Raw genomic sequence first — 19,574 nt, 5'->3', positions numbered from 1 at the left:
CCTTCAAGCACCCACAAGTACCTTCAAGCACCCTTAAGTACCTACAAGTACCCATAAGTATCTACAAGCCCGCACGAGTACCTACAAGCACCTACAAGTGCCCATAAGTACCTACAAGCACCACAAGTACCCAGGGCAAGTACCCATAAGTACCCACAAGCACCCACAAGTACCTACAAGTACACACAAGCACCTACAAGTATCCACAAGCACCCTCAAGCACCCTCAAGCACCTACAAGTACCCACAAGCACCTAAAAGTACCCAGAAGCACCTACAAGTATCCACAAGCACCTACAAGTACCCACAAGCACCTACAAGTACCCACAAGCACCTACAAGTACCCACAAGCACCTACAAGTACCCACAAGCACCTACAAGTACCCACAAGCACCTACAAGTATCCACAAGCAACCACAAGTACCTACAAGCACCCACAAGCACCCGGGCCAAGCACCTACAAGAGCTCAAACGCCATGTTTTTCTTGCTTAATATCCCTCTAACGGTTTGAATCACGACAAAAACGCCGTAAGTACAATATAAAAAATTAGGGCTAAAATGCGTGTCCCTAACAGTGGTAAAACGCCGTAATTCCAATACTTAAAGCAACGTAAGTCAAAGTATGTGTTAATAATGATAAAAACAATACTTTAACTTAATTGATCTTAATGAAACTAAAGAAAGGCGCTACAATGAACTGTTCTCTTTCATTTAAGATGGTGACCAAACGTATCGAATGAATAGTTTTCCTTCTATCCTTGCGGGGTTGACCCCCACTTTCTATAAAATTCCCATGTTATGTCTATGGAAAAATATAGTAATTTTCACCGATTGTCTGTTTCATTTTATGGATTCTAAAACCACCCTTAACAACTTTTTTCTTTATAGAATTAACTATTAGTTATTTTAACCACTAAATTAAGGCCCAAATTTTAGTTCACTGGCAAAATTTCAAAGCGGCAAACACAATACGAGAAAAGTTACGGCCAATCAAAGAACCCTCCTTTAGCATTAGAGGCGGTATCAAGTCTTATCTAAGAGAGCGACCGCTCTTCTAGAATTAACTTTTTTTTCAATACGAGAGCTTTCTCGTATAACTTTTATTAATAGAACATTTTCGTAGAACTGCAAAATTTTTTCAAAACGCGTTTTTTAAAATTCTGCCATCATTCCCCAAAGTAAAATATGTTGTCTGGTGATAAAAAGCTTCTTCGAGACTACTGTGAAGCCTTTTTCCTCCAATGACTTTGATAAAATTGTCACTATCCACCAATCCAATTTCTTGTACTTTCTTCGCGAAACTTTTGAAATCTTCAATAAGTAACGAGCGCCTTGCATGGAAGGCCGAATATATTCGTCTTTTTAAATAGGATGTTTTTCCAGATAGCAATTGGCATAAAGGTTTGTGGGATGCAAATTTGGAACTTTGCTTTTTACGTGAATTTGCGAATGTTCTTTTCGTCATTAAACGTTCCGTAAGTCGCGTGACCAAAAACCGCTTGAAACTTTCGGCAATCATTTTTTTAATTTTTGTTTTAAAAATTCCTTTGTTAAAGGAGACTCTTTTAACATAATTCTTAGTCGGGTTCGCGCCAACTTTTATTTGTCGAGAAGCGCCACCTATTTTAGGGGCCTGCAAAACCATTTGAATTTTTGTTGAGCTTGTCAATAAGGACTTGCGATTAAGTCCATCACTCGATTTTTTACTCTGAAAGAGCTGGGTTTTTTATATAGTAGCTTTTGCAATATGTTTTGTTTTTGTTCGCTAAAGTCTTAGTTTTAGCTATCAACGCTCTTTGTCTTACTTGTTTCAAACGTTTCTTGTCCTTTCTAGCTTTTTCTCGAGAAACCATTTTGAGTTCTTAAATTTAGCACACAAAGATGTGTTTCGTTGCCACAAAAAGGTCGCTTTCCAAGTCACTATAGTTATTTTTTGCAAAGCCACAGGTCTTTTAGCAAGCCAGAGGTCTATTTGGAAGCCACAGGTCTTTTAGCAAGCCAGAGGTCTATTTGGAAGCCACAGAAGGTCTATTTGCAATTCACTGAAGGTGTTCTCAGTGAGCCACAAAAGGTCTATTTGCAAGTCACGGAAGGTTTTCTCAGTGAGCCACAATAGGTCTATTTGCAAGTCACTGAAGGTGTTCTCAGTGAGCCACAAGAGGTCTATTTTATTCAGTGTGACAGGTGGTTTCTTTAGAAGGCACAAAAACTCCATATAATGAGCCAGTCTAGGAGCCGTAAAGGCCTGTTCTGGATACCCAAGGTTTTCCGTTAGTAAAAAGAGAAGAAAAAAGGATACAACACAAACAAAGGAATGAAAAAAAGAATACAGCACAAAGAAAAAAATTAAAATAAATCTTACCTTAATAAATCCTCAAAGCAGCACAGTTAAGCTTAGAACGCTTTTAAAGAAGTTGGGAAAACCAAAATACTACCTCTCCGAGTCAAGAGGTCTACTACTACAAACTTATTTACCTAGATATGGAATTATTTCTCTTTTTTGAAGTAAAAATTTACGAAATATTGAAGCAGTATTCCAAGCATAGCGAATAATACAGTAAAGCAGACGACATTTTACATCCAATAAGGATAAATCTTGGACACATGGAAATAAGTCAATGGAGAAAAGATCAGGAAATGAAGTCTACGCTGTTTACCGTATATTCTGATAGCAACATTCACAACTGGTTTGCAGTGTAAATACTACCGTTTCGTCTCACCTCAACAATATTCTTATTTTGCCAACATGAATGTTAACGTTAAATAACACCAGAGTTAAATTGTAGCTAGACGCACTAATAGTCTATGCGCACCATACAGAGAATAAAATGTCTGTAGCTACTACCCGTTTACCATTAGCCCTTTTACTATTCTAATTGCCACCATGATCTTTTCTTCTATTATAAAATCTTAACCTGATTATTTAATAGTGTAATTAACTTTCGGCTCACTCGGAACCGTTGATGTCTCTTCATTTCAGACATGAAAATCAAAGCCCAAAAGTTTACTTCACCTCAGGCTTCAATTATTTACTCTTTGGTTCACTAAGCCTATTGCGTATGATACTTAATATACCCGCCGGAGTCTAGGTCTTAGTTTTCTTCATGAAATCACTAAACCAAGGATTATTCTATATACAGATGTAGTATAGCTTAAGTAATATATAAACAGCCATTTCAAATAACAATATTAAAAAAATCTTTGGAATATCAAAATGAAACAGAGCTTTGAAGCTACAAAAGTACTAAATGCATCATAATTACGAAAAATACTTCCACATATTCACTTTATATTATGGAAAAAGGGAATATTATTATATTATTGTTGATGAGGCGGGGCTCACGCCCTAGCACCGATGCCAAAGGCATATTGTGCAACCTCATAATCAGGCCTTGAATAGGCCCGTAGCCGCAGCGTAGCGAAGAATTCGCTCCACCGTAAAAGAGGAGACCCGCGAGGGCTCCACAGTGTGTGAATCAAAATGTTCTAGTCTAAGCGAGGCGAAGAAGTCGCACTCGCAAAGTACGTGAGCGGATGTTTCTTCCTTCTCCTGGCACGACCTGCAGAGGGGGTCGTCAGCAAGACCCATCAGATGGAGGTGCCTATTTAGCCGACAGTGTCCGGTCAGAAGACCGGTGGCCAGCCTAATATCCCATCTGCTGAGCGAAATTAGGTCTCTAGCACGAGACCTGCAGGGACCATTGACTAACTGTTTTGTCTGTCTCTGGCCATCCATGTCATGCCAGAGCTGGTTTTGTATGACAGTCATCCTGTCATGCAGGCTCCGTTTGACATGCCCGTAGGGGATGGGGACGGCCGGCTCCGGCCCCAAGAGCTTGGCCTCCGCGCCCCTTTTCGCAAATCTATCGGCTTGCTCATTGCCATAATAACCGCTATGCCCTGGCACCCAGTACAACAGAACCCTGTTGCAGGACGCCAGTTGCGCTAGCAGATCAAGGCAGCTACGCACCAGTTGAGAGGTAATCTGACACTGGTCCAGCGCATTCAGGGCGGCCTGACTGTCAGAATAGATCCTCACAGTCCGTCCGTTATACCCTTTGTTAATGCAGTAGTCTGCGCAATAACAGATCGCGGCAATTTCCGCTTGGAACACACTAGCAAAGGTGCCCAGGCAAGCAGAAAAACCGACCCTTGTAGTTTGGCAGTAATAGCCGGCGCCAGCGCCGGAATCAGTCTTGGAACCATCGGTGAACCAAATAGTTTCACCCCCAGTGCCAAGAGGCAGCAGGTTAGTCCACTCGGCCCGACTGGGAAAGTGGATGCTGAATGGCTTAGTGAAATCAAAGCTGGTAACGGTTTTGTCAGAGCACATCGTTAACGACGGCTCAAGTGCAGCGTACTCCCGAAAGAGCTTCGTATGGCTGTAATCCCAAAGTCTTGGAACCCAACAGCCATTAATGTGGAGCCTGTAGGCCCCCATGACAGCCTCCTCCTCAATGAAAAGATGAAGAGGTAGCATGTCAAGAAGCACCTCCAGGGAAGCAGTTGGGGTCGATCTCATGGCCCCTGTAACACCAATGCAGGCAAGCCTTTGAAGCTTGCGCAGGGCAGCCTGCACCGTCTTCAGCCGGACCCTTGTCCACCAGACAAGTGCCCCGTAAGATAGTATGGGTCTGATGATCCCAGTATAGAGCCAGTGTACAGCCTTGGGGTTGAGGCCCCAAGTCTGGCCGACTGAGCTCCTGGTCCTCCAGAAAAGCATCTTGGCCTTCTTGATACACCGATCAAGATGCGGCTTCCATGTGAGTCTGCAGTCAAAGGTCACCCCCAGGTATTTCACCTCGGAGGACTTTGTCAGGACCTGGCCAAAGAAGGAGATATCATTGAACAGATCCTTAGTATTCTTCCTCGTACACGGAACAAGGACAGTTTTATCAGGATTAACGGAAAGGTTAACCGCCTGACACCATTGCTCCACGCTAGAGAGAGCAGATCTCATAAGTGTGGTGACAGTATCCGGGAACTTCCCGGTAAAGACTATTGCTACATCGTCCGCATACCCGAAGCAGCTACAGCCCCCAGCACCCCCGAGTCTCTCCAAGAGTTCGTCCACCACCAGGCACCACAACAGGGGGGAGAGCACTCCACCCTGAGGGCAGCCCCGGCTGGTAGTCACCCCTAGAGATTCCCCAAGGAGGGACGCCGACACCTCGCGGTCGGTGAGCATGGACTTGATCCAGCGGCCAAGAGTGTCGCTGATGCCAAATATCTTGACAGCTTCAGTAATAACCGAGCTAGAGACCTTGTCAAAGGCCCCCTCAATATCGAGGAAGACGGCCAGTGAAATTTCCTGAAACTCGAATGCCCTGTCCAGGCAATTCGTGAGGCCGTGAAGGGCCGTCTCAGTTGATTTACCTTTTTGGTAAGCAAATTGTGAAGAAGAGAGAGGAGTTACCGAAAGTACCTCGTCTCTAATGTACCTGTCCACCAGCTTCTCCAGGATTTTGAGGAAGAAGGAGGTCAGGCATATGGACCTAAATGCCTTCGCCTCGAGGTAGGAAACCTTCCCGGGCTTGGGAATAAAGATGACCCTAGATCGCTTCCAATCACAAGGTATGTGACCGAGAGCAATGCAAAGTCTATAGATTTTGCATAACGGAGAGGCGATGTGGTCTAAGCCCTCCTGCAAAAGCCGAGGGAAGACCCCATCGGGTCCCGGAGACTTGTAGGGCTCAAAACAGTTGACAGCCCAACGAAGCTTGGGAATCGTAACAACCTGCCTGGCTACAAGCCAGTCCTCTCTCTTCGCCCTGTGCAGAACAGGGTATAGAGAGTCAGGGTTTGTTGGATTGATTGGAGTGGAGTCAGGGAAGTGGACCTCCAGCATATGCTTGAGAGTCTCAGCCCCAGACTTAGTGTACACACCCTCCTGCAACTTAATAGTGTTAAGACGATGTGTGTTGTCGTGCGCTAGGATCTTCATGACCCTAGCCGTGGCAGGGACATTGGAGACTTGCTCACAGAAGGTCCGCCAAGAGTCCTTCTTAGCAGCTCTAATGGCCCTGTTGTAGGTATTAAGGGACTGCCTGTATCCAGTCCAGTCTCCCGTGCGCTTGGCTTTGTTGAAGAGCCTGCGCGTGTATTTCCGAAGCCGGCTGAGATCCGCATTCCACCAAGGGACAAGCCTTGAGCGGTTAACGGTCTTGAGTGGGCAGTTCCGGTGAAACGACTCAATGATAGAGCTCTCTAAGTCACCAGCAGCCCTATCAAGTTCGTAAGGTGAAGTGAGTTTAGGGGTGTGACCATCTCCGTAGCGTAGGATAAGGTCTTCCTTATAGCCGGTCCAATTGGTCCGTTTTGGATTGCGTACCTCCGTCCCCGCCGGGACAGAGGTAGTCGCGACAGTAAAGCAGATGTGTCTATGATCCGACAGAGACGGCTCAGTAGACACATGCCAGTTAGACACGGAAGACGCGAGGTTTTCCGTGGCTAGCGTGAGGTCAATGACCTCCCTTCTATTAGAAGTAACAAAAGTGGGTTCATTGTTTTGAAAAAAGGGAATATTAAGGTTCTGTATGATTTCTTAACACATCAACACAAGGCTAACTGCTAACGCGACGCACTAGTGTAACAATGGACGGACACACACAGACAAAAGCATAGACTGCTTTTTAACTCTTTCCGTATTAATTTTGAGTTGAGAAACAAGATTATCTTAAATATTAAAATAAATATAATTAATATTAATTATTTTCTTCGTTAGTTGTTCGCCTTATTGAGCGTTACATCGTTTTGATAAAGAACAATTAAACATTCTTGAGAGATTTGACTAATATTGGTGTTTGAAATGAAGCATACGCCGGTTGCTTTGCCTTACTCCAATAGGTAGTATATAAGGGTTTCGAATCGCAGCTATGGATAAGAACAACGCAATTGCGTGAACCTTTGGTGGAAGCCCCACCATTGGGAGGCCAGACGTTTCTCGTAACCCTGGCCGATCGCCGCGTATGTCTTAACCATAAGAATGATGATGGAGTAGAAGCCAGTAAGTACAGACTGGTGTCTATGTGGGATGGACATAGAGCAGATGACGGTGGTGATTAGAAGCCAGGTGTACAGACTGGTGTCCATGTGGGATGGACAAAAACAAAGACCAGAAGATGGTGGTGTTAGAAGCTAGTAAGTACAGACTGGTGTCCATGTGGGATGGACATAGAGCAGATGACGGTGGTGATTAGAAGCCAGTGTGTACAGACTGGTGTCCATGTGGGATGGGCATAGACCAGAGGCTGTTGGTGTTAGACAGGCAATGGAGTAATAGCCTGTAAGTGTAATACAATTTTCGAAATTTCCGGAAATTGAGAACACGTTTGCTCCGATTTGAAAACTGCGAACGCGGTCCCCTGGGGTGTAAGTCAATAACAACAGACAGACACACACACACACAGACACGTCGAAATTAGAACCTCTCCGTGACATACGTCACTCGGAGAGGTAAAAAGCGTAAGCCCTAAGCAGCCCTTGAAGCAAAACTAATTAAGAGTTTTGAGAAAAGTAGGCCTATCAAATAAGCCTGAATTCGTCAATTAAATTCAAAAATGAACCAAACACAAGCACGAGTCAACGTGCACTGTACTGTTAGTCTGTTAACGTCACTGATATTAGATTTCCAGCTAGCATTGATTCAGTTCAGTTTAGTTTGAATGTTATCGAAGAAATTTGTAAACCTTTAAATACGACCGCTTAGACACGAGGCTGAGCTTGAATATTGTTTTCCGTGGACTATTTTGCGTGGGGTAGATTTATTTTCGTGTAAACGAAAGTTCCTTTAAAAATACCCCAATTCTCTATTAGAATCATTTAATACCACTCCATGGTAAGAGATTGCTAGTACTCTACGGAAAACGGTAAGACCACTGGGAGGTAAGACCTACAAACAGCGCCCCACTCAGAGATGCGGAGAATAACCATCCATTGTTGTATATGTTGTTTACTTCCTCGATTTTAGCCGAGCCTTGGTTGATCTTTCTTGTTTCTAATTTCAAGGCTGAATTTTAATTAAAGTGTACACTCTTAGGAAAAATCGACCTCGAGACAACCAAGTTTGCACATTACCATCCAAAGCTGCACAATTAAAAAAAAACGTGCCATATTTGCACCCTTTTGACCAAAGTTGCTCAAAGTGTGAAAATCTTTGCCAAGATTGCACGCTTCAGACCAAAGCTGCACAGATCACATGATGACCTTCCAAGTTTGCACAACTTTGGTCAAAATTGCACAGATATTATGATTTGTCATATTTGAACACTATCGGCCAATTGTGTACGTATCATAATGTCTACCAAGTTTGCACGTTTCCGATCAAAGTAGCACAGATTATACCGTTAAATGCCACATTTGCACATACTTGTTCAAAATTGCACAGATAGTATGATTGGTCATATTTGAACACTATCGGCCAATTGTGTACGTATCATAATGTCTACCAAGTTTGCACGTTTCCGATCAAAGTAGCACAGATGATACCGTTAAATGCCACATTTGCACATACTTGGTCAAAATTGCACAGATATTATGATTTGTCATATTTGAACACTATCGGCCAATTATGTACGTATCATAATGTCTGTCAAGTTTGCACGTTTCCGATCAAAGTAGCACAGATTATACCGTTAAATGCCACATTTGCACATACTTGTTCAAAATTGCACAGGTATTATGATTTGTCATATTTGAACACTATCGGCCAATTGTGTACGTATCATAATGTCTGCCAAGTTTGCACGTTTCCGATCAAAGTAGCACAGATTTTACCGTTAAATGCCACATTTGCACATACTTGGTCAAAACGGCACAGTTTATACTACTTGCCATATTTACACACTCAAGGCCAATTCTGTTCTTATCACAAAACAAGCCAACCCTGCACTTTTTATCCCAAAGTTGCTCTGATCACGAATCATATACCAATTTTGAACATATTTGTCATATTTGCACACTTAAGACCAAATCTTTAGGTTCGCAAAGTCTGCACGTTTTTGAACAAAGTGGCACAGCTCATGTAATTACATTCCGAATTTGGACACACCTGACCAATGAGGGACAGATTATACAACTCGCTAATTCCCCAGAAATTCAAATTCATAGATAAAATAAGGATTAATAGATATCTTTTAACGTGCTTGACGTAAAAACCCAACATCTAAATTTTGAAAGCTTAGTTAACTTGTAATTGTTTCTTGTTATGCAGGTTTAAAGCCATTTTACATTTAAAACGTTATTGCGTAACTTAAGATCAAAAGTTCAACCTAAGAGAATGAAACTATTGTTATATTTGTTTTTGAATTATGAGCAGATAGAGAGAAAACATATTCTCTTAGCGGCACTCGATCGCGAAACATGAACGTCAAACTTTCACGCCGAAAAGTATAAATTTCTGATTGATCCTGAGGTGTACTGGTGTAGCTATAATATATATTTCTATATTATGTAATTTTCCAAGGAATATTATAGAAACATCTTTGAAAATTGTTAGGCAATTTTGTCCTCGTTTCTTTGGCTCACTCGGAAGAGTCGGAACCATTTCCCTGATTGTTAATGGAAAACCATTTACAATCAGGAAAATTGGATTTGGATTAGAGTCTCAGAAAAAAAATGAAATACATTCGTTAAAAGCATTTAAATTTCATCTAAAGAGTTGATATATTTTTTTACTCTAACAACATGACAAAAACGTGAAAACAGCTTTGACCTCCACTCTTCAATAATTGATGCTAGGAGGATATAGGGGTGAAGGAGTCTTCGACTGCCCGTTTTCCCATTGAAACGCGCTTACATTTATCATTATTTTATTTTTTATTAATACTAAATTATGGTTCTTAGATAAAACTGAAGTAAAGGTAACGGTTTTTTTTTACTCTTTGCCAACACCAAAAACTCTACTAGATAAGCGTTTAAGGTGGATTAAAGCCTGTGGGAGGGTCGAATTAACTCCCGATAAAATTAAAAAATATCTCTACATGTGCAGTGAACACGTAATATAGGCGGCGTTGCCTCAAAGGCCTAAGCTAGCATGAAAAACCCGCTATTTTTTGAATTGGATTTGCGTGGTCACGTGATGCGCGTAACCAATGTAACTAGGTGCGCCTGCACGAATCTCCCATCGGAGAGGCCGAAACCTGAGCTCTACGAACGGGCAGTCGAAGACTCCTTCACACCTATATCCTCCTAGCTTCAACATCCGACCTGATCTTATTGGGTATAACTTAGGAAAGGGCACAAGAGTGTGTATGTCGCGACCCTAACAGTTGTCAAACCCTATTTACCATCGAAATAGTCTATAAGGTGGTTGAGCAAATTCCAGGAAATTCGGGTGGAAAATTTCAGTGGACGGTGTGGGAGGTTAAATAAATAGTCAAACTATTTTAAAAATAACCTGGACCGAAGAAAACGGGTGTGACACGTGACCGCTTCTTTAGGCCCCCAACGGCAAGATAGCATCTCCCCGCGGGTCCTGCCCTGGCAGAGTCATAGTATGAATAAATTCTTTCGCGTTATACGAATGCCATTACAAAGAGAGTCCTCCAAAACGGAGCCTCCGGGATATCTAGGCCCATGCATGTCGAATTTTACGTGGGGAAATATCCAGTTTCATAGAGGAAATATTTTTACCCTTTGTGTGTACGAGGTGGCGCTTTAATGGCCGTTGCGACCGGGGTCTTCCATAAATTATCGATGACATTTTAGGGGCCAATTATAAAACTTTTATGAAAGAGAAAGGTTTCACCTTTAAATTAACGTAATTTTTAGGGGCTATTCACTTTTAATTGAATCTATTGGTTAGATTGTATGGACAAAAAAGTAATTATGAGATTTTAACATCGTTGTTTTTTTAGTAAAGCAAAACTTCTTGAAGTTGCTAAGTTTTCACATACCATTAGAGGACTTTTTACTCCTTCAAAACCTTTCATTTTTTTAACCTTAACATTTTTATCCTTTACTTCTTTGGAATGATTGTTTAATAAAGGTCTTCGGAAATTTTCAAAATCATTTTTTAACTATCCGCGACCTCGGCTTCACCGCTCTACGTCTATACCTTGCCCTAATATTGTAGCAGTCGACGGGGTCATGAGGCTGAACTTGTTTATTTTACGGTGCTGAAAGCGCCCCAAGCGGGAAAACACGGCGAACTAAATTAGTCAAAAAAATATTCTTGCTTCGCTACATGCATGGGCCTAGATATCCCGGAGGCTCCGTCCAAAACCATCAGCAGCACCATTTTCAATTTTTCTGCTGAAGAAACCACCAAGCACTCCTCAGGCTTTGGTCAACGTTTATTTCCATCACTGGTAAGTTTATTAGATATATTTTTAATTTTTAAGAAAAAGACCCGCATTATTATTTTATATATTTTTTATACTATGCCGCTCTCTTAGAATATTTCATTTTGTGCAGTCTTGTTATTTATTACTCCGATATGATAAAATGATTTGTCTTAGTTATTTTCTCATATCCCCCTCTTGACGTCGCATATCACCTAACAAATATTTTGTATTTCTAGGAAATTAAAATAAATGAAAAACCATAAAATTATATTTGGTGTGTAATTTATCGGGATAAAGAAGTAAGTTGATTTTAGTTTTATATTTTTTTAGCATTTAGAGAATATAAAAACATGTTTACATGAGGGAGCATCGATAAAATCATTGAAATAGGGTGATCCAAGGGCAGGGCCATAATACTAGCCACATCGTTATCTACTTTATTAGAACATTTAAAAAGGAACAAATTAGAACATTTAAAACGGAACAATATGCGATTTGCACTTGTTATTTTACAATCAAGTGTAATGTTAAATTCATTTCTTATTATTTTCTCCATTTTTTGTATTTACTCGATGCGTTACCTTTAATGGTGCAAACATTATTACGCACACGGAACTCATAATTATCACACGTCCAGAAATATTTAGGTTTCAACATAGACTTGTACCTGCAATTACCCATATGAACTTTTAACATAGGCTTAGGTCCAGAAGGGTTCCGTACTTAACAGGCGTACAAAAAATTGAGTGAATAACCCCTTTAGCAGTGCTAACGGCACTAAGTTACCCAAAACCCCTAAGTAACCCTTCATCCCAATCCTTTTAAAATTGCCATTGAATAGTGAGTAGCCCTCGACGTGCTACCTTTAAAGTTACTAAGACGATTACCCGAATTTCTAAGTAACCCTTCATCCCAATCCCCTTTAAAATCGCCAATGATTAGTGAGTAGCCCCTCGACGTTCTACCTTTAGAGGTACTAAGACGATTACCCGAATCACTAACTAACACTTCATCCCAATCCCCTTTAAAATCGCCAATGATTTGTGAGTAGCTCCTCGACGTTCCACCTTTAAAGGTACTAAGCCGATTACACACACGCCCTAATAGAACAGAACGTCTTAGTGATTATACCTAGGAGGATATAGGTGTGAAGGAGTCTTCGACTGCCCGTTCGTAGAGCTCAGGTTTCGGCCTCTCCGATGGGAGATTCGTGCAGGCGCACCTAGTTACATTGGTTACGCGCATCACGTGACCACGCAAATCCAATTCAAAAAATAGCGGGTTTTTCATGCTAGCTTAGGCCTTTGAGGCAACGCCGCCTATATTACGTGTTCACTGCACATGTAGAGATATTTTTTAATTTTATCGGGAGTTAATTCGACCCTCCCACAGGCTTTAATCCACCTTAAACGCTTATCTAGTAGAGTTTTTGGTGTTGGCAAAGAGTAAAAAAAAACCGTTACCTTTACTTCAGTTTTATCTAAGAACCATAATTTAGTATTAATAAAAAATAAAATAATGATAAATGTTCCGTTAAAGCACTAAAAAATGCAGCGCCTTTAACAAAAATTAAAACAAACGACGCCCGATGACGATGAGCGCGGAACAAGGTGCGCGGCTAAGAATCTCCCAGAACGGACGATAATCTGTAAGCGCGTTTCAATGGGAAAACGGGCAGTCGAAGACTCCTTCACCCCTATATCCTCCTAGGACGAACGAATACATAAAACATCAAAATCTTTAGACCAAGTCAAACTACTAGCCAATCGTAGATGTACATCAAACGATGTGCCTAATAATAATAAGTTTTAGTATTATCGGATGCTTTCCATTATCTGCATTTGGTTTTGGTAGGTAAAGAGGGAACAATTTCCAACTTTTCGAAGCACTTTACTTTTAAAAAATTAAGTTAGGAAGCTATAATGGTTAGTAAATGGCAAATTGTATTAAAAATCAGGCTTATTTACTTTTACTTGTAAGGTGGTGGGCAATCATTTTTGGAAAATGCCTTATTCTTGTTCCATTTGTGGAGTTAAACGACCCATACCTCTTTCATGGATGAAACACATAAGAACTCTACATTCCCACGAGCCTAATCGAAAGTTTGGGTGTGCATTTCCCGACTGCAAAAAGTCGTTTTTGAGGTTCGAATCCCTTAGGACTCATGTTTATAGACATCACTTAAAGAAAGGTAGTGTTGTTCATGATGGAAATGAAATATTTCAAGAAAATGAATCGGAAGTTGTAGAACAAATAGACAATGCGAGTGAAGCTGACAAAACTTGTGAAGATACAAGTATCAGTGAACTTCAAAGAAACGCGGTGCTTTTTGTACTTGGAATTCGCGAGAAACATAATTTACCTATCAGTGTTGCAAACAGCATTGCAAACAGTTTCAAAGACATTCTTGAAAGTTGCATCGATACTTGCTATAGTCAATTTCCTCACAATCTATCAGACCTTGAGCGGATGGCGGAAGCTAGGTTTATGTCTCAATCAATTACTAACCACATAAATTCAGAGTACAATCTTCATAAATTCTGTAGAGACAACTTGCATCTAGTAGAGCCCATAGATTATATTCTTGGGGTCGAAAGAGTTAATGGCAAAATTAAGAAAAAAAAGTACAGTTACGTCCCTATTTTGAAAATTTTACAAAATATGTTGTCTCATGATGACATTTGGCTTGAAATAACGAAAACCAAAGAATCCAGCAAATACTTAAGAGATTATGATGATGGTTTAATATGTAAGAATCATCCAATTTTTAGTCAGGACAGCTTAGCATTACGTCTGCATTTATACGCAGATGAGGTTGAATTAATTAATCCTTTAGGGGCTAAGAGAGGTAAACATAAAGTTACATTAATATATTTCGTAGTAGGAAATATAAATCCAGCGTTTAGGAGTAAGTTAAGCAATATAAACTTGGCTCTTGTTGTAAGATATACAGATGTTAAGCGATACGGTTATCAAAGAGTACTGAAACCTCTTCTGGATGACCTTGAGGTCCTTCAGACAAATGGAATCGTTGTACGTAATTGCGTTTACAAAGGGGCTTTAGCTACGATATCAGCTGATAATCTTTCAAGTCACGAGTTAGGTGGATTTCAGCGATCATTTTCTAGTGGTCGAATTTGTAGATTTTGCATGATTACAAAATCGCAAATATCTGAAACATTTGATGAGAATGAAATGCTAATTAGATATCCTGAGGTCCAAAAGTACCACTTAGAAGCTATTCTAGAGAACCCTGATAATCAGAAAATCTATGGGGTCAAAGGACCGTGTCCTTTTTCAGTTCTCCCTCATTTCGAGGTAACGGAGTCCCTTCCTGCGGATATAATGCACGATTTTTACGAAGGAGTTGTGCCATTAGTACTTAAACTTGTCATAAATCACATAATTAATGAAAATATGGAGACTCTGAAAAACATTAATTCTGCTATTGAAAACTTTCCTTACGGAGAACTTATGGTTAAGGATAAATGTGTTACTATCTCTCAAGATGTTCTTAGAAGTTCAAGACGTCTTGTTGGAACAGCTGCCCAAATGAAATGCCTACTATACTTCTTCCCCTTAATGTTTGGCTCCGTTATTCCTAATGAGGACGAACATTGGAAATTGCTCTTAACTCTGATTGAAATAAGTGAAATAATTACGTCCCCACTAATTGACCCTAAGTGGATGCCATATTTGTTTGAACGGATAAAAGACTTTCATTGTATTATGAAAGAAATACCTCATGGAATATTTACACCAAAAATGCATTTTATGACGCATTACGCAAGTTTAATTTTGAAATATGGCCCATTGATTAGATTATGGTGCATGCGCTTTGAAGGGAAACATCAATACTTCAAGAAAGATGCTGGAAACACTTGCAACTTCCGAAATATTTGCGTAACACTTGCCAAAAGGCATCAATTACTCCAGTGTTACGAGAGAAGTGGAGACGCTGGATTAGAAAACGATGATTTTGTTAAACCACTTAGTCTTAAGTTCAGCAGTTTGCCTTTGATGCTTCGACAAGAACTAAGTTCATTTTTGAGCATAGATATACTAGAACCAAACGTCACTCAGATTGCTTCGGCTATTCGTGTAAAAAATGTCACGTACAAAACTAACTACATTCTTCCTGTTACTGTAAATGAAAATGATTTGCCCTTATTTATAAGAATTTACTACCTAATTGAAGTATTAGAAAAATGGCACGTTTGTGGCCGCATTGTCGGTTGCGCAAATTATTTAGAACATTATAACTGTTATGTTGCCCAGGAGTATAATGAATGGCTGATTATAGAGCCGGGTCAGGAAATCGATAGCTGCGCTTTGCAAATGTATAAGCATGGCTCCGAAAACGTAATAATATTTAGTCACAGAATATGTGATATTAAAGGGTAGTAAAGTAGAAGTACGACCTATTTTAAAGTACAAAACAGCCATATTTTATTAAATTTTGGCGGTGATCTTTCTGTTGAGCGTATTTCTAAAGATTACGTAAAGTAATTGTACGGAAATAACGCGAGGGTCATATTTAGGCATTGTACAGTTTTAATAAATTCAGTTGTCTCTTGCCAAATTTTGAGTCTTTGTTAAGCATAAAATGGTTTGCTTAAAGTTCTTACAATTTGAGCAGAAAATATTGTCGGTAAGATGGATAAGGAACCATACACCTATCACGTTACTTGTGAAGAGAAAAAGAAGATTTTAAGGATTTCTGCTGATGCTGGGGAGGCAGAGTTTTTTGTCGAAATGGAAAAGAATTTCAATAAAAAAGTTAGATTGGTTCAAGTTTTTGCCAAGGACTGGAACGATTGGATCGATTGGGAGTTCAAAGAAGGTTTACCTGAGGACAAGTCAAAAATAAAAATAATTCCATTGAACGAGGCTTTGTCAAATGACGTAGAAATCGACATACGGTATAAGATAGCTACGCTGTTATAAATTGATTAATTAGTAATACCAAAACGCTAACAAACAAATACTTTTGAAATAAAGGGAAATCTCTATCCCGGCAACAGAACAACTAGAGACACCATCATGCAGTAAAACTCTCGCTACAAATAAAATACCTGACCCCTACGTTGTGCCGCGTCTTCCGCCTGATGTGGTGAAGTTAATCGATGATAGAGATCCAAGAATTTTTGGACAAACTTATCGCCCCCAAATTATAAAAATACTATACGAAGACATTACCAAGTTTAATAAGTAGTGAGTATATAGTTAAAGCCATTATATATTTATCATAAAAATCGTCCAGTAGAATTTTACGAGGTTTGAATTACTTCATCGAAACCCCAGGTTCAGAGCCATAGAGGCAAGAAAGTGAAATTTAGTACTCATTCTAGGTAGCAAAGAAACTTTGAAAATAGGGGAATTTTTTTTTTCACTCGCTTTTGGCTCTAATTTTCGAAAATTGCCATTTTTAACCTCTGATAAAGGAAAATAGAAGTGGTTCAAGTTGGAAAATAGAGAATCTAATTAACATTATAATCTAAAATTTTCCCCCAATTTTTGAATTGCTATATATTACCTTTAAAGTAATTTCAAAATAATATTTTAATTAAGTAGAAGCTACTTGCGAAGCGTGAAATGCCGTTGGGTTTTTTGGACGCCCCTTTTTCACCTATAATAACAGTTTTATCAAAAACGGAATTCATACCAATAAATCACTCCCTCTTCTTCAAAGAGTGCTAAGCTTAACTTATAATAAATTAAGCTCACAAGGTAACAACTTGACTAATTTTTAATAGTTATGTATCGAAAGAGGAGCGGCAACGAGTAGCGCGCGCGCTCGTTCTCAAATACCCTTTTCTGAGGGATAAACTTGATAATCCATATGGAACTCAATATGTAAGTATGGCTGGAGTATTTGACCACATTTTTGTATTTTAGAAACGGTGATTCTCAAAGATTAGAGATAACGCATGTTTTGATAGACGTGTAGAAAAACGAATGCATTTATTGTAGGATACATGGGCTGAGGCCTTGCATACCAAGTTCCGCCATGAAAGACGAAAACGGGACGATTTGCAGTGTGTAAGGGATATGAAAGCGATCCATAGCAGGAAAAGGAAACTTACTGAAGAAGAAAAAGACCCTGAGAACCCTGAAGCGAAAGATAAGAATGTAGAACCTTCCCTTAAAAGGTCAAAAAGGATTTGCCCTGGGGTGTGTAGTGATTTTACTGTGTTTGGGCAATTCATCTGAAAGTTTTGAAATTTTACTTGTCGCTTTATTAATATACAGCTAGTTGCTGGTATGGCAAAAGATAAAGGCACTATCGATGCTCATATGGAAGTAATGAATAAAGAACTAGACAAAGCCCATCCCAATGAAAGCATTGTAGAGGAAAAAATGCGAAGAACGGCGTCATATCGACAAAAGATGGCATTTGATCACCTTAGTGTGGAAGAAATTGTTTCAAAATTTCCAGTTTTGACAAAAACAAACCAGGTACCCGAAAAGATAGAAGACATGATTAGATTAATACTAGCAAAAGTACATTAAGGAAGTATCCAATGTTTGGTCCGGGCCTACGGTCTTGGCTTCTCTTATGTAAACAAGTCACGTAAAAAAATTTACATATTAGCTAGGTGTGGTTGTGGTTTGGAGGGTGTGTTAGCCGCTTATGTAGTTCGGAAATTATGTTTTCTAGCTCGCTAAGGTAATATTCGGGATGGCCCAACGGTTGAGGTACAGTAAGGTCCTGCTGCACTCATGTGATGCAATATATAGAAAAGAGAAACTCGAGATATTAAATACATCTTAGAAGGGGGAAAAAGCGATCCCCTACTCGATGAGTAAAAGCAAAATAACATTTTTTACTTATACGTGCTATTACAAATGTTTACTTCCTAGTTAAGGGACGTCTGATACTAGTATTTTAATTCTTAATCAAAAATTTCCCTAGTGACTTTTTTTAGGCACATTGAACCAATTTAGTTTCATATTTTTCAGCTAATCAAAGAGTTCAGCATGTTGCAAAACATCCGACCATCGGCGGAAAAAGTTTTAGTTCACTACATAGAACCAGTTTCAAAGCGTATTTTAGAGCTAGGCAGAAGTAAAAAGAATGCTAAACCCATTCTTAAATTACTCAAGGAAAAGGGGGAAGTTTGCTCCGAAGAATCGTTGAATGGTAATTATTTATACCGAATTATATTTAGAAACTACAGCTTGCTTGTTTGTTTTAGGTTTGAATTTGAATGCTAGTCTGTTGATATTTCCATGCCTTTTCGGGGAGTCGCTGGACTATTATTTAACATCAACGGTAGGATAATATTTGTGCGGAAAACACGATAAACTTTTTAACAGTTTAAATTTTAACTAAACTTGATTTATAGACTCCGAAATCGTCCACTCCCATAATGGTCTTCTCCAACCATGACTATTTTACTACTCCCGTCTATGTTCAAATAGAAGGAGTGCAATTCGATGTGAAAACGATACCTGACGCCGTAACTTCATTGATTAGTGGATTTTACGCTTTCCAACTACAGTATCCGACTCAACTCCAAAAAACAATGGAGTATTTCCAAAAAATAATTTTTAAAATTGGCACTGAAAAAATATCTAACGGTGTCAAAAATGTGTTTAATCAGTTGAGTTGAAATATAGGTTAGTTCTTCATTGATGGTCTGCTTTTCTTAAAAATAAAGTTGTTTGGGATTGAAATATAGTCAGCTTTGCATTCAAATAGTCTGTTAAGCTACATTCGCAAAGGAGCGGAAAGCTGAAGCTGAAAGCCGAAACCTAAAGCTTGCTTAAAAAACCAGTTTCTGCTAAACATTTCGCATTTCGGCTGAAACTGGTTTTTCCAGGCTGATTCTGAAAGCAGGCGCTGAAAGCGGGTGGGTTTCACATTTCAGCCAAGATCAACTCAAGTTGATCTTTCAGCTTCAGCCGCGTACCACGTGATTTGAAGAACCAATTAAAAGAGCGATAAGGGGAACGAAAACGCGCGAAGAAGCCGTGTTTAAGTTTATTTTAAACATGGCTACCGCGAAGGAGTTGTTGAAGAAAGTTTCTACTGAAAAGAAAAAAATAACTTGTGAAAGGAGGGAAAAATTAATAAGTGCGGTTTTCGAGAACAAAGTTATCTGGGACAAATGTTTATCTGAACATAAGGATAATGGAGCAGTAGACGCAGCATGGAACATAATTTCGCTAACAACAGGAATGTCAAGTATGTATTGAAGTTTTGATGATTATTTTAATTTATCCGTTTATCCCTGAAGTATAAACATTATAATTATATTATTAATAGAGGCTCTTGCCAAGAGA

General features: G+C 39.5%; 2 protein-coding genes across 2 annotated transcripts; both read left to right on the top strand.

Moving 5' to 3' along the window:
* The first annotated feature begins 10,779 nt into the window (after positions 1 to 10,779).
* On the top strand, positions 10,780 to 18,901 carry LOC149666969 (uncharacterized). Its single transcript, XM_089841653.1, has 10 exons — positions 10,780 to 11,309; positions 11,522 to 11,584; positions 15,925 to 16,207; positions 16,287 to 16,499; positions 17,042 to 17,141; positions 17,259 to 17,459; positions 17,538 to 17,744; positions 18,249 to 18,429; positions 18,485 to 18,561; positions 18,635 to 18,901. The coding sequence occupies exons 3-10, from the start codon at positions 15,942 to 15,944 to the stop codon at positions 18,899 to 18,901; spliced, it is 1,512 nt and encodes a 503-aa protein (XP_089697779.1). The 5' UTR covers positions 10,780 to 11,309; positions 11,522 to 11,584; positions 15,925 to 15,941.
* Positions 13,290 to 15,689, top strand: LOC149666970 (uncharacterized). Its single transcript, XM_089841654.1, has one exon. It carries the CDS (start codon positions 13,290 to 13,292, stop codon positions 15,687 to 15,689), a length of 2,400 nt encoding a protein of 799 aa, XP_089697780.1.
* Positions 18,902 to 19,574: the final 673 nt, after the last annotated feature.

Source organism: Phalangium opilio, unplaced genomic scaffold (genome assembly GCF_054372755.1).
Source record: "Phalangium opilio isolate 3A_F unplaced genomic scaffold, DU_Popi_V2 ptg000060l_1, whole genome shotgun sequence".
In the NCBI taxonomy this organism is placed as follows: Eukaryota; Metazoa; Arthropoda; class Arachnida; order Opiliones; family Phalangiidae; genus Phalangium; species Phalangium opilio.
Note: the sequence above shows the minus strand (reverse complement) of the source record. Positions and strands in the feature narration are given on the sequence as shown.